The sequence below is a fragment of the Nicotiana attenuata genome, unplaced genomic scaffold (assembly GCF_001879085.1).
Source record: "Nicotiana attenuata strain UT unplaced genomic scaffold, NIATTr2, whole genome shotgun sequence".
NCBI classification, from domain to species: domain Eukaryota; kingdom Viridiplantae; phylum Streptophyta; class Magnoliopsida; order Solanales; family Solanaceae; genus Nicotiana; species Nicotiana attenuata.
In genome coordinates this window covers 40,321-55,292 of record NW_017671617.1, presented here as the reverse complement: position 1 = coordinate 55,292, position 14,972 = coordinate 40,321, and the positions used below count along the sequence as shown (strand labels likewise).

At 38.6% G+C, this 14,972-nt stretch overlaps 1 protein-coding gene across 1 annotated transcript; it reads right to left on the bottom strand.

The window, feature by feature from the left end:
• Positions 1 to 11,030: 11,030 nt before the first annotated feature.
• On the bottom strand, positions 11,031 to 14,763 carry LOC109209322 (transport inhibitor response 1-like protein). Its single transcript, XM_019372580.1, has 3 exons — positions 13,765 to 14,763; positions 12,894 to 13,392; positions 11,031 to 12,804 (listed from the first exon to the last, which is right to left on the bottom strand). The coding sequence occupies exons 1-3, from the start codon at positions 14,370 to 14,372 to the stop codon at positions 12,040 to 12,042; spliced, it is 1,872 nt and encodes a 623-aa protein (XP_019228125.1). The 5' UTR covers positions 14,373 to 14,763; the 3' UTR covers positions 11,031 to 12,039.
• Positions 14,764 to 14,972: the final 209 nt, after the last annotated feature.

Here is a 14,972-nt window from a genome sequence, read left to right as displayed (position 1 = left end):
TGTGGAGTAAGGAGTCCTTCCATAAACAGGTGCATGACTACACCTCTTGTTGAGAAGACTCCCTACGAGTTACTTAAAGGGAGAAAGCCAAATATATCCCATCTTAGGGCATTTGGATGCAAGTGCTTTATGCATAATAATGGTAAAGACTTCCTAGGTAAGTTTAATCCCAAAAGTGATGAGGGAGTATTCTTGGGAAATTCTTCACATAGTAAAGCTTATAAGATTTATAATAAAAGAACTATGTGTGTAGAAGAAAGTGTACATGTGATTTTTGATGAAGCTAACATTCTTTCTGAGAGGAAGGAACAAGATGATGAAACAATTGGGTTGGTAAGAAAGTCAAATGAAACCACAGCCCAGACTGAAGCTGCACCAGAAAAAGGAACATGTGATGGAATAGGTCCTTCCACTCAAGGCAACCTGACAGGGGGAACTGAACAAAGAGGAACTGATCCTCAAACCTCGAGGGAACCTGTCTATGAACTTGTTCCTCAGCAACAAAACATTGAAGGAACATCAAGGGGAAACCAGCTGGTTGTGAAACCTTACAAGTATCAAAGTAATCATCCCATTGAGAACATAATTACTGATCCAACCTCTGGAATTGAAACCAGATCTTCTTTGAATAATCTTTGTGCTTTTGATGCTTTTTAATCTCTTATTGAACCTAAAAATATTGCTGAGGCTTTGCAGGAAGCAGACTGGGTGAATGCAATACAAGATGAACTCAACCAATTTGAGAGAAGCCAAGTTTGGCATCCGGTACCAAGACCCAAGGACAGATAAGTAATTGGCACAAAATGGGTCTTCAGAAACAAACTTGATCAAGATGAAATAGTTACAAGGAACAAGGCAAGATCGGTGGTTCAAGGATATAGGGCATAGACTATGATGAGACCTTTGCTCCAGTTGCAAGATTGGAAGCAATTAGACTCCTTATAGCCTTTGCCGCTTACATGGAATTCACTCTCCATCAGATAGATGTCAAGAGTGCCTTCCTCAATGGTTATCTAACGGAAGAAGTGTTTGTCAATAAACCTCCGGGCTTTGAAAGCAAGAAATGTCCCGATCATGTGTACAAGCTTGACCAAGCACATTATGGGCTCAAGCAGGCTCCTAGAGCATGGTATGAAAGATTATCAAAATTCTTGCTTGAGCATGGCTACAAGAAAGGTAAAATTGACAATACTTTATTCTTGAAAGAAAAAGGTAAAGATCTCTTGGTAGTTCAGATTATGTTGATGATATAATCTTTGGAGCAACTACTGATAAGTTAAGTAAAGAATTTACTAAACTAATGGGGAGTGAATTTGAAATGAGTATGATGGATGAGCTTAATTTCTTTTTAGGCTTACAAATTAAACAAAATTCAAATGGAACTATGATCCATCAGCAGAAGTATGTGAAAGAGTTTCTTAAAAGGTTTAAAATGGAAGATTTCAAAGAAATTAACACTCCTATAGCAACAACCACAAAATTGGACGTAGATGAACATGGTTCATCTGTTGATCAGAAGTTGTATAGGGGAATGATTGGCTCTTGTTATATCTCACTGCTAGCAGACCTGACATTGCTTTCAGTGTAGGCCTTTGTGGTAGATTTCAGGAAAATCCAAAGGAGTCTTACTTGACTACTATCAAAAGGATCTTGAGATACCTAAAAGGCACCACTGACCTTTGTCTATGGTATCCAAAAGGTAGTAACTTCAACTTAGTGGGATATGGTGATGCTGATTATGCATGTTTTCTTGTGGATAGAAATAGCACCTCGGGTATGACACACTTTCTTGGCTCATGTCTTGTGTCTTGGGCCACCAAAAAGCAAAATCCTGTGGCCTTATCTACTGCTGAAGCTGAGTATATTGTTGCTGTCTCATGTTGTGCTTAATTGTTGTGGATCAACAACAATTAATAGATTTTGGAATTGATGGAGGTTGTATCCCCATCTTTTGTGATAACATTAGTGCAATTAGCATGACCAAGAACCCGGCTCATCACAAGAGAACTAAGCACATAGATGTTAGGCATCACTTTTTGAGGGACAACTATGAAAATAGTTTGATCATTGTGGAATTTTGTGCTACTAACAAGCAAATAGCTGACATCCTCACAAAAGCTCTAAGTAGATATCACTTTGAAAGGAACAAGTTAGAATTAGGGATGATTAAGATCACCTAAAAGGAACCAGTTCTAACTCAAAACTTTGGTTAGGAAATTTGTGAATTTTTGTACATAATTAGGTTAGATTTTGCTCAGTCTTATTCTTTTATTAGTATACTCTTGTGCCATGTGCTAAAATATCTCATTAATCTCTAATGATATTATCTTTATTTTCTTGAAAAATTCAGACTTACATAAGAGATTTCTCTGTGAAGAACCTGGTTCATCATGATTATATGGCACATGCTCTCCACTCTGCATATTTTGAAATAATTATATTTGGATTAAGATCAAAATGAGACTCCCAATTAATTCTAACCTCCTTGAGCTTATCCATTATGAAATGAACCAGTTTCATTCAAACAGAGTCCAAAAACGCAATAAGTGCCTATATTCTAGGGAGAGTCTCCAATATCTTTTCAAACCGTCTTCCAGTTTGATTAGACTTCTGAAAAAGCTTTCATTACCCAATTAAACTCTTCCTCTTTAAATTGATTAGGCCTTAGTTGTTTCTTCACTTCTAAATTTCCAAGGCGTCAAACAATTCTCTCTTTCTTCTTTCATATTCCAAACACACACTCATCTTCTCTCATACCTAAACACAGAAATGGCAAACCCTTCTGAGAATCCCTCATCATCACCCAATGAAACTATACCCACACCATCCATCACACCTTCAACCACACCCACGTCTAAGAAAGGAAGGTTCAAGATAATGGCTCGCACGGTTGTCGGTGAAGGAAAAAAATCAAGAAAATTAATGAACAATTGAAAGCAAGTCGGGAAGAAGAACCCCAGAAATCTGATGAATCATTCAAGCTACTACTGAGGGGAAAACTGTTTCTTATAAAACAGAGCAGGTAACATCTGGCCCTAAAATTACATCTGAAGTAATATCTGAGATTGTTGCAAATCTGGAAAATAGATTTTTTCTGGTAGGAAATGTGGCTGAGGTTGAGACCACTGAGTCCCGAAAATTGGTGGTAAAAAAAGGAGAGTGAGGGTGCTCAAGGTGCTGTGAGGGGAATGGGAAAAGGAGTGGTTGAATCTTCACCTGCTCTTATTAGTTTGATTGTAGAAACAGGAGCTATGGTAGTGTGAAGTGAGGAATCTACTGGAGAAGAAGAAAGTGTGAGAGAAAAAGGGGGGAGTGGGTCTGGAGAAGTTGCTGAGGGGTTGGTTATATTGGGGAAGAATATTCAAGAACATGTTCCATCTGAACAGGAACCCCTTGTAGACCTACTGAAAAAGGTGTCTGACAGTTACAATCCTAAAAGGAAAAGGAGTTTAGGAGTTAAAGTCCCTAGTATTGCTAGGGCAAACAAGAAGAGAAAGGCTGCCTCTTCTATCCCTGTAGAGACTCCTCCTACAAGAAGAAGAGCTACTAGGAGTCAGAAGAAGCAGAGTGAGGCTGAATTGGAAAAGGCCTTAGAAGAAAGTAAGAGAAAAGTTGTTGCGAAAGGAAAGATTAAGGTGGTTGAGCCTGTTGAGACAATTGATGAGATGGACCTGGTCCTTCGTGATGAAGAGGAGGAAATGGAGGTTGTGACTCCAAAGGCAAAGAAAGTCAAGACTTCCGCAAAGAATTCTGTTTCAAAAACAAAGTCTGCAGAGCCTTCTACCTTGGCTAAAAGAACCAGGTCTGCATTGAAATCTAGAAACGTGAAAATAATGGAGGAAGAAGAATGGACTGGAGAAGAAGAAGAATAAGAATTTGATGGAGAAGGATAAGATTGTTAAGTTTGGAAAAAGAACCATCTTGAAGGGTAGACTCCTCAAGGACTTGGAGGAGGAAGGTATGAGATTGCTGCTAGAAAAGTTACAACTGCAGGGTTGGAATGACATGGTCCTTCAGATGGATGAAAAGCTTGCCAGAACTGAGATTGTGGAGTTCATGGCAAATTGTGAGATAAAAAATGGCAGAGTCACCTGTGTGGTGAAGGGAGTGACAATGAGTTTTGATGAAAAAGAATTGGGAGAGATCTTAGGTGTACCTGCTGAAGGGTATAATGATTACAAAAAGCTCAATGGCCAAGTCTAGAGAATCTCCCGACCTCCCTTGCCATTACAAGACAGTTTGGTGACAATGAAGAAGAGCTTCAGCCCAAGGCTATATACAAAAATGAGATGAAGTCACCCCACAAAGTGCTATTTGAATTTGTTAACAAAGTTGTGCTGCCTAGACAGGAAAAGAGGCATATTGCCACATTCATGGACCTGGTCCTTATGTAATGTCTGGACAGTGGAAGGCATATCAATTGGTCTGGATTTATCATCCAGCTTCTTGATAGGGTTCTAACTGGCACCAAAACTCATGCCATACCCTATGGTTTTATTCTCACGGTTGTACTTGCACACTCCAAGGTACCCATCAAGAAATGGGAAGTTAGTATAAGCAATGATCACTTTTGGGGCAAACACTTTGACTGCATGTAACTATAAAGTCCACACCACTCCCATAGAACCTGGTTCATCCAAAAAGGTACCTGTGAACAGCAAAGTGCGAGCCTTGGTGCAAGAGAGTGGGGCTAAGGATGCTGAAATTGATAGGCTAAAGAAGAGGCTGGCAGAAATAGAAACTGAGGAGATTCTCTCAGAGCTGAGCTGGCAAAGGAGAAGGAGAAGAATGATGGCATTCTTCATGATATGCTGAAACTGCTTCAAGCCATGAACCTGGTCCTTCCCAGCCATAAGACCTTCTAGCCTAGTTAGACAAACTAGTGACCCGGATGGGATTTTTTTGTTCTTTTTGCTCATGATCCAGTATTTTTATTTCTCTTTATGCTTTGTGGATGACTAGTATCAATGACAATCAATTGTTTCTGTTCTCTAACTGTTTGTTGATGCTTCTTAAGATGGCTAATATAATTAGATTGGTAGATGATGCTTGATTCCATGTGTGCATTTGAAGTAGCCCAAGTGGCCATGAGTAATTTCTATTAAAATGTGGTTATCTAACATAATTATGCAACTTTTCGATGATGCCAAAAAGGAGAAGATAGGTTGTGCTTTTTACTATGGATTGTGATATTTATAACCTAATGAACCTGGTCCTTGATGATTAGTGACTTTAAAATAAAAAATATTTTAACTTTGTGTTAATGTTGAGCTGAGTTGAAACAGGGCTTATACTTATGAAAAGTGATAACTGTGATTTTAACACGTTTTATGCCCATACTTGCCTATGCTTTATGTATGATTTGCCATAAAATAAACCCAGAATGCTTATAAGTTACGCTTGATTGCAGGTTTGAGCAACAAGATGACGAAAGTCAAAAATCGGCTCGAAACGGAGTGAAACCTGCTCAAGTGTCAAAGATCATGAAAGCAAGGATATTCAGAACTTGGTGCGGACCGCACCATCATGTCATGCGACCGCACCATAGGAGTTCAGAGAGTTGGCAGTCTCAGTTCCAGCCAATGCGGCCGCACTACAAGTTCACGCGGTCCGCACCAAAAAAGTTCAGAGACCATCACAGGCCACTCATGCGGCCGCACTACAAGTTCACGCGGTCCGCACCACAAAAGTCCAGAGACCATCACAAGCCACTCACGCGGCCGCACTACAAGTTCACGCGGTCCGCGCCAGTCATCATGCGGCCGCACTTCATCATTGTGCGGTCCGCGTCAACATCTTCAGAAGGCAAGTCTCTGAAGTCAAGCAACCCAGTGCGGCCGCGTGTCAACTTCGTGCGGACCGCACGGACCCCGCAGGGGTATTTTTGTCCGATTTTGCTTAACTTAGTATAAATAGAATATTTGCCATTTTTAGGGCACGAAGAAGATACTAGAGAGCGGCTGCACTCGTGAGACAAAAAGTTTTAGCCTATTTTGGGCATTTTCATCTTGTTTAATGTGGATTCTTGTAGATTTACATTCTAGTTAATTAATATGTTTATTTTATCTATTTCTTCTTCAATTTCTGTTGTTATTATGGCTAGCTAAACCCATAAGCTAGGGTTGTGGCTCAACCCTAGTGTGGGTAATTAATGGGTATGATTGTTTAATGCTTGAATGATGTTGGGTGTTTGATATTTGGGTTAATTTTATGTTTTCACTTGGATTTGGTGGTTGCAAACACTAAGTCTAGCTTAGTGGGTCTTGACTCTTCTTGAGAAAGAGTGTCTATGACTCCAAAATTAACCCAACAAGGAATTGGGATGGACCTATGAGAATGGTAGTCCCAATTAACGGGTAAAACCTCGAGAGAGTAATTACCCAACTTGAACCCTAAGTTGTTTGGTTTGTTAGCCTACCCAATTGGTCTCGAGAGAGTCAATTGGGCAAAATCATTCTTTCTACCGAGAGGTGTGAGAGTGAGTGCTATCGTGCAACGGTTATATCATAAGCCCCATAATCATCATTCTCGTATTGGAAATCTCTACCCGTTAGTTGACCACCTAGGTAAATGCCACGACCCTAGTGTCTTTCTCTATCTTGCATACAATCTAGACTTAATATCTTAGCATAATTTAGTTATAATTAGTAGTTGTTAAATTGTAGTTGATAATCACAAAAAAAAATCCAAAAATGATAGAAGATCAATTAGAAGCAAACTCGCATTTCTAGGCTAAACAAATATCCAACTCCCTTCCTAGCTCCCTGTGGAAATTGACCCCGATACCACTATTGGGTAAAAGTATTAGCGCCCACTCTTCCAAAGGTTGAGTCCGCTGCGACCTAATCAAAAAGCACAGAGTTTGTCATCATCAAAAAGGGAGAATTTGTTGGTCCAAGTGAAGTTTGTTTTAATGATTGACAAAGGAACTCAAGTATGAACCAGGTCCATACATAGTGTACACAGACACGGGCAGATTCGAGCATAAGGGATGCACGTGAAGGAGATAAATTTAAGTTGTTATATCTGATATCTCATGATCAAAAAGGTTGCATAATTGATAAGGAGAATGACTCCTTACTCGAAAGAATTTATCTAAGATAAGGGAAGGATTAGAAGTTGAAGATAACTAGAACTCTTCCACCATGGAAGGGTATAGCATTGGAACTCTAGTTATTTCCTATTCTACTAACTCTAGAAATTGCAGGATGTTCATTTTACAGGTATGCACAAACGCTGAAGTTAAACGTGAGTTGAGAGCAAAATAGCAAGGCATTTTGCAAGCAATTCTTGTGTGATTCAAGTGTGCGAACCTGAAGCTACATGGACCAGATAGAAGAACCAATTCCAAGGTTCTGTTTATTATTCTAGTTTCATTGTAGTAGGTGTTTTCAAATTGTACCTTTCAGCTTTATCTAGAAGCAATTGCATTAGGTACTCTGAGTATTCAAGTTAGAGTTAGCTTGAAGTTGTCGCAATAGTTAGAAGTTGGTTGCCACTACAGCATTAGAGGTAATCCTTAGGTTTACAAAGAATTTTGTAAATGATATTTGGCTCAGTGATTTAGTAAAGTGTTGGGGAAAATCCTACTGAGTAATAGGTCGGTGTTTTTTCACCTTTTGAGCCAGGTTTTTTTCACGTAAAAATATTTGTGTTCTTTACTTTCCGCATTTGTTATTTCCGCAATAGTAGTATAGAGAACACATAGAAGAACCAAGTCCTTTTATAATGTGTGCACGCGAAAAATTGAACACCACACAAATCACCCCTCAGGTGACATTGAAGTATAAAAACATCACATAATACGCCACTTTCTTTGCACAACTAATCACTTTAAGACACCAGAGGGATTTATGTATTCGGACGTTAACATGTTTTCAAAAGTCACAGGAAATCATTAGGGGAAACTAAATAAATACTTAAATTGATCAATAAAAACATATAAAGAAACAAAAACAAAAACACACACAGATACACACAATAGTGATGCTTAACTTATGAGTTGGCCTTTTGTCTTCTGAGCCTTTTCTTTATCATGTGATGTTTGGTAACATCTTGGTTAGAGCCTTTTGCTTGTCAAACCAATTCATGTGACTAGAATATGAGAGAATAGCCCCACCCCCCTCTCACCCCTAGTGAATGAGGTATTCAAATAAGTATATCACTTAAGTCAAAAATTAGGTTTCTGCTTTTGTTTGTATAGCAAAATTTCAAGTTGATGCCAATATTTTCCAAGAAAGTGTTTGTTATATTTCTTTTTCTTAAAACAAAAGAACAACATCTTACTCGTTCACATGATCCATCACCAGACAATCACACGCAAGTATGACAAGAAATCTAAGTAAATATAATTTATTAAGAATTCATGTCCTCAATAGTGGACAAAGAAATTTATTTTTAGAAAGAGGAAAAAGAAAAAAAAGGAAATATTTATTGCAGACACAAACTTTTTAAAAATGAATTGTCCATCAATCTGATTATTTTAAAATTATATGATCCGATCAGAAGGCAGGCCGAAGTAACAAGTACAAAGTCTCAGTGTCTCAAAAATATTTAAAAAAACCTACCCACAACTCGACTTTTAAAATTATCTACCTAAATATTAGTAGTATATGTCATTGGTGTCTCCCAACGCATTTATTTTCAAACTCAAGATTTTAACGTCATTTACCAATTGAACGGCATCTAACAAATTTATTGTTCTTCCACATGTGACTTTATCAAATCAATCAATTATATGCCTTAATTTCATATTAGTTACATATTACATTTTATTATTTCAACTTCATTCAAATGTCCGAATACTAATAATCATCATATCATTTTTTAAGCTGGACATCTGTACATGTAAAAATACTTAATACGTTATTTTCTTTGGTTATTTATGGAACCCAACCAAGTTAATCGAGAATGATCGATTCTGACAGTTGGAGGGGGTGTTAAAAAATGGGATAGGATATTTTTAAGAAGGGGAAAACAAACAGAAGAACGTTCACACGTATGCATTAAATAGAAAAATTAAAGTGGGAAAATAAATGTAAGAAAGTGGAGTAGCGAAAGCGCATATACTTTAGTGGTTGACCTCGTGCTTACTTCAGCCATGAATGTGCTTAACAGACTAAAGTTGTGCATAATCCCCTAACCCTTCTTTTGGATTCACCCACTTTTCCAACCCCCCTCAATCCATGTTTGTCGTGCATAAAATTGAAATAATAGATCTGCTATTTGTATAAAGATAAGTTAGTTTTCAATATTTGTTACTTCTTTGTATGTTAACTTCTCGAGTTCTTTCAACTACTATTTATGTTTCTTAATAACTACAAAATATAAATAATTTTTTTGGTATTGATATAAAGAGGTACAAGCGGATAGCACAATTTAAAAAAGGGTGTACGGCTCTGAGGAGATAATTGGCCAAGTGGAACATGAAATAGGTTCATTTGTGATTGTGAGTGATGCTCCGAAGTATTAATTAAGTACTCCCCCGTTCACTTTTACTTGGCATGCATACTAAAAGTAAATTTTTATTTTTACTTCTTACTTTACGCATATCAAGGGAAGACAATTTTTTTTCCTGTTATACCTCATTTCAAATTATTTTCTCAAATCCAATAAAATATGCATCTATTAATATGTATATCATGATAAATTATGCATTTCATTTATTATTATTTAAGGGGCGTGAAAAGTCAAAACGTACCAAAATAAAAGTGAACGGAGAGAGTAATTAAAGACGATTACTGAATTTAATACTTCTTTATGCATAAGAAAAAGGGGGTGCATTAATGTATTCCACCTTCCATACCGTACACGTGGCCCACCAAACTCAATGATCACTTTAGTAGGGGTCCACCTTTTTTTTTTATAGATGATTTTGGCCATTCTCTACAAAAATTGCTAAAGGAACTCAACTTTGTAGCTTAGGCACTTTGATGTATGTGTCTACCTAATTTGCTCAGTCAGTGTCTAGTGAACTTCTATTGATTGCCTTCTATTTATTCTTTTTCTACATTCTAATTTTAAAAAAAGTATATACATGTGTGTGTTTAACGGATTTTTTTTAATCATTTTTGCCCGCGCCAGAAACTATTTACATTCGGTAATCGAAAAAGTATATAATTTTTGTATAACATTCCGAATATATACGTATATACAAAAAATATATAGCTTTTTTGTTATTATTTTAAGAGTGGCAGTATTGTTTTGTTTGTTTAGTCAGTTGTCCATACTCATTAATTATGTCAGATGTGTCCATCAGAAGTGGTCTTCAAACGCATAGCATGGCCAAGATTGAAAGATGCTTAAGCCTGTCCTTATTGTTAGGTCACTTTCCATGTATTTTTCTTGCACTGTAGTGTCACCATTTTTCCTCCCAAGGGCACAGAGCTTTTTTGTGTTGAAAGTGAAAGAGAATTTGACAGTCAAATTGCAAATAAACTATAGTACTTATTTATCAAATATCTTGCTTAGTGAAGAGTAGAGGTATATGATAGGTAGAATGAGGTGGCTAACTGCTAATGTAATGGAGGAGAAGCAAAATGGGGTCAGGTCCACTTATCCTACAAATGTTTAGTAGACAAAAAAGAAAAGGGAAGTCTTGCTTCCCATCACTCATTCAATTTGCATACTCAGATCCCACTTTGATAAAATAGGGTTTTGCTTTTTCATCATATACATGCCAGAGAAAATATCAACACAGAAAGCAGATTTTTCTCCTCATTATTACATACCAGTCATACAGAGAAAAATATATACATACACAGATAGAACCCTTTGAGTTGCTCCTCCTTGAAAATCAAATAAAGGGGTTGGTGACAGATCATCAAACCAATCCATTGGTGATATGGTCCCACTTTGAATTCTACTCAATACAGATCAAGAATGCAGCAGCATACAACAGTATACAGATAATATAGCAGGCTCCTCAGGACTCTTATCCAAAAGAATCAGATTTTGTTCAATGAATTATCATATAAGGGATGTGTTGTACTATCCTTTCCCACTACAGAGACTCCTCCAGAGAAAACAGATGAGAAAAATAAGGGCCATTCATTAGCTGGAAAGATAGAAAGGATAAGACTGATACATGGATCCCACACACACACACACAGTGACAAACTATGAGGGGGGAGAGTGTGTGTGTGTAAGGAGAAGGGGAGAGGGGGTCCTGCAATTTGTACTTGCACAATGCTTTCCATACATCATTTATGGGTCTCACTATCAAGGCTGATCATTCCACATAAAGAAAAGGCAAAGACAAAGCTCACACTAGCATCTGGTCCATGCATATTTGGCATTTATTACCCATCTCTCACCATTTCTTCTAACAATAACAATAATAAATTCAACAGTCAGGTGCTAAGAACAACACAATCTGGAAAGAACAAATATTTCTAGAAAGCGAGATGGAGAGATCCAACTGCTGTATCCTTCCTGAGCATTAGGCTATCACCAACTAAAAAAGCTTCAAGAAGTCTAAACTAACAATGAGACAAAAATAAAGTAGAGGCCCAATTGTATGAAAAGATACTGCTTGACGATCCAATAACTCGAGCATGCAGATGTATTCCATGTGTGTCGATTCTCGCTATCCCCCATTCTCCAACGAGCTATTTAGAAGTCTCATTGAGCTGCAATGTGCACCCGCCAGCACGCAATTTGGAACATCTACCCTTACTGTGGCGTCTGCGAACACTCCACTTGCTAAATTGAAAGGCCCCGTGAACATGAAGTAAAAGAAAATGAAAAGAAAAGATTACTGATACAACAACGTTTGTCTTCTCGATCGCTGCTTTGGAAAAACCAATCTTTGTACTGAACCATATACATTGACATCCATGTAGACCAGCAGTGAATATAGTATAGATTGCTCACCTCCTTTGCAAGTGGTGCACCATTCATTTGCTCAAGGAGACTTGCACCTTCTTATGGGTCGCAGCAGACTTCCGGAGAGCATCTCTTCCCAAGAAAATAGTTAAATCATTTCTTAAAGGCCCGAATCGATTACTGCATAAAATTCCGATCTTCCTTCTAAAAACGTCATAGTATTTGCACAAATGGTGGTGCATCAGCCCTTGGTCCATCAAGAGACCGGTACATGTACAATGTATTGACATACTCACCATTCTCACTCTCTTCCTCATCTTCCCAACCAATCACTTCCACTACTAGCCGGGGCATTTGGCGAGCAATCTCCTGACAACCTTGTAGAGTTACTCTACAAGATGACAACCAAAGGAACCTCATGTTGTGATAGTGGTGTAAGCCAGAACGCAAAGCCAAATCTCCAAATGGGCAATCCCTGATCTCTAGCTTCTGCAACTTAGGGCAGCCCTCAAGCACATACTTCAGAGCCAAGTCGCTGTTCCCAGCAAAAGCAACAGACAAGGTTCGGACCAATTTTCCATATTGTCCAATATAACTAAAAGCCTTGTCAGTCAATAGACCAGATACGGCGAGTCTAGTAAGTTTCTTACAGTTCTTGACAATAGCACCAAAGCCTTCATCCATGGGTTCGCCAGTAACATGGTCAGGCAAGTGTCGACCCATAATGCATAGTCGGAATACAACAAGGTCTGGGCAGTTCTTTGACATAGCTATAACAGCTGCATTTGTCATTCGTTGGCAGAAATATAAGATGGACTGAAGTTTCCTGCAACCCTCAGAAATTGCCAGGAGACCTACTTCAGAAACAGGGGCGTCTGCATCTTCCCGGGCTTCGATAGGGAAAACCCGAATCTCCCGCAGATCCTTACATGTCGCAGCAACTGCCTGGAGTCCTTCATCACATACAGAATCAAATACCTGAAAGATCAAAATTGAGCTTAATATAACAAATATTCAAAAGTTCATATCTCTCCAAAAGAATAACATAGAAAACTAAAACCACATACCCACAATACTTGGAGCTTATGGCAGCGGCTGATGACTGATTTGAATTGTTCAGTATTAATGTTGGCAGCATAGCTGAAATTAAGAGAGGTCAGATTGCAACAAACTGGATAAATTGCAGGCAGATATTCAGGAGCAATTTCCCTGAAACCCGAGAGGCAGACAATGGATTTGCAGGCAGAAAAAGCAGAAGCATAATCAGGGTCCTGGTCATCAATGAGTAGCGAGGGGCCAAATGAACCTGTTCCCAAATTGGTAAGCTGTGGAGCTCGAATCATCAACCGATACAGCTGCGCAATAGAAACAAACCGATTCAACCTCAGCCTCTTCAAACTAGGCGACCTGATTACTAGCCTCTCCAATGCCTCAAAATCAATAGGGCATTCAACACAATCAAAGGTCAAAGACTCCAAACACGTCTTGTTCTCAGGGAAGAAGGAAATCCAGTCCACTTCATCGTCCGACACCTCAGACTCTATCAGATCAAGAACTCTAATTTGCCTGCAGTTAGTAATAAACCTTTCATCATCCATAACAAAATCAATCATACTACTAGCACTATATTTCACAAACTGCAAACTCACAAATCAAATACAACAAACACTAGTGTCAAGCTCAAAAACCACAACTTTAATGCAAGTCTCCTCGAGAAATACCCTTAACTTTCAAATGCAGAAATAAACAGTTAACAAATAACCCAATAACATCATTAATTCAAACACCAGCCAGCTCACATGAAGCATAACTCCAAATAAAATTAATATATCTACACTAATTAAACTGCAAACTTCCAATTACACTAAAAAATAAAAACTTTACCAAAATAAGGGGTTTGCGGAGAAACAGATCTAATCCCAATAAAAGTATACTAACCTGCAATCACGGGCTACGATAGCAAGACCACTAGTCCCAAAACCTTCACAACAGACAAGAACAAGCTCTTTGAAATAGGGGAAACAACGGGCCAACAAAGACAGATCATCATCAGTTATGGACATGCGTTTCAGGTATAACTTCTCAAGCCCACGATAAGCTTCACCCAAAACAGAAGCCCAAGGAGCAAAGTGGGCCCCCCAATCTGGAGGAAGCAAACTGAAATCAGCAAACCTAGGTTTCCCTTTAATGGCCACAGAGGTCACCCTTTTGAAACGGGCCGTAACTCGGCCTGGAGAAACGGCATAACAGTTGCCGATATAGACTTCGGATCTGGTTAGGGCCTCGGCCCGATACCAAGATTTGCTGACGAGGGATGCTGCGTTACGGTCTCGGCGATCAGTGAGGAAACAGAGAACGTTTTCTAGCACATTTTCAAGAACTTGATCTGGGTGTGGTGAAAAGTGAAAAATCCCTCCTCCACCTCCGCCGGTAACGGAGCCACCGCTGACGGCGCAACAGTTGCGGGATTTTGCTGCGCCGCCGGAGAGATCTGAAGGACAAGGTGGACGCTCCTCATCTTCAGACATCTCTTCACTACTACTCATGTGGGGGTGGGTGGGTTTTGAGGGGTTAGAATTATGGGAAGTGTTCCTTCTGAAATCTGAATGAATAATAATTTATTTATACACAAAAAGAAAATAATAAACCGCCACCCTTTGAAGTAATAAAATATAGTTTTTCAGATCCAGAAATGGTTGAGGAAGATGAAAAGGAAAGGGTTTTTCTTTTGTTATTGGTTAGAGATGGTAAGCAAGATTTTTAGAACAGAGGGGGGTTTGGCGGGGTGGGTGGGGTGGAGATGAAGTGAAAAGAGTGAAGTACTCCTATGTGACTATGTAATGGTGGAGTTTGGGGTGGGGGTGGGGGGTGGGGGGGGGGGGGAAGCATTGGGATTCTCCAATGGCTTTTGTAAAATGCTAAGCCTGCAAAATCCAATGGCTCTCCACACATTTGCTACTTCATTATTTGAAGGGAGGCTTTTCTTTAAGCCATGCTTTTGTCTTTTTCTTTTGCTACATTTCTTTTGGATTTGTTGTTTTGTACTTGGTTTTTAGTTTTAGAAAATTCATTTTTTGAATTTTTTTTAGGAAAAGCTGTATGTTTGAAATAATATTTGAAGAATATTCTTTACTTTTTGTCAAAAT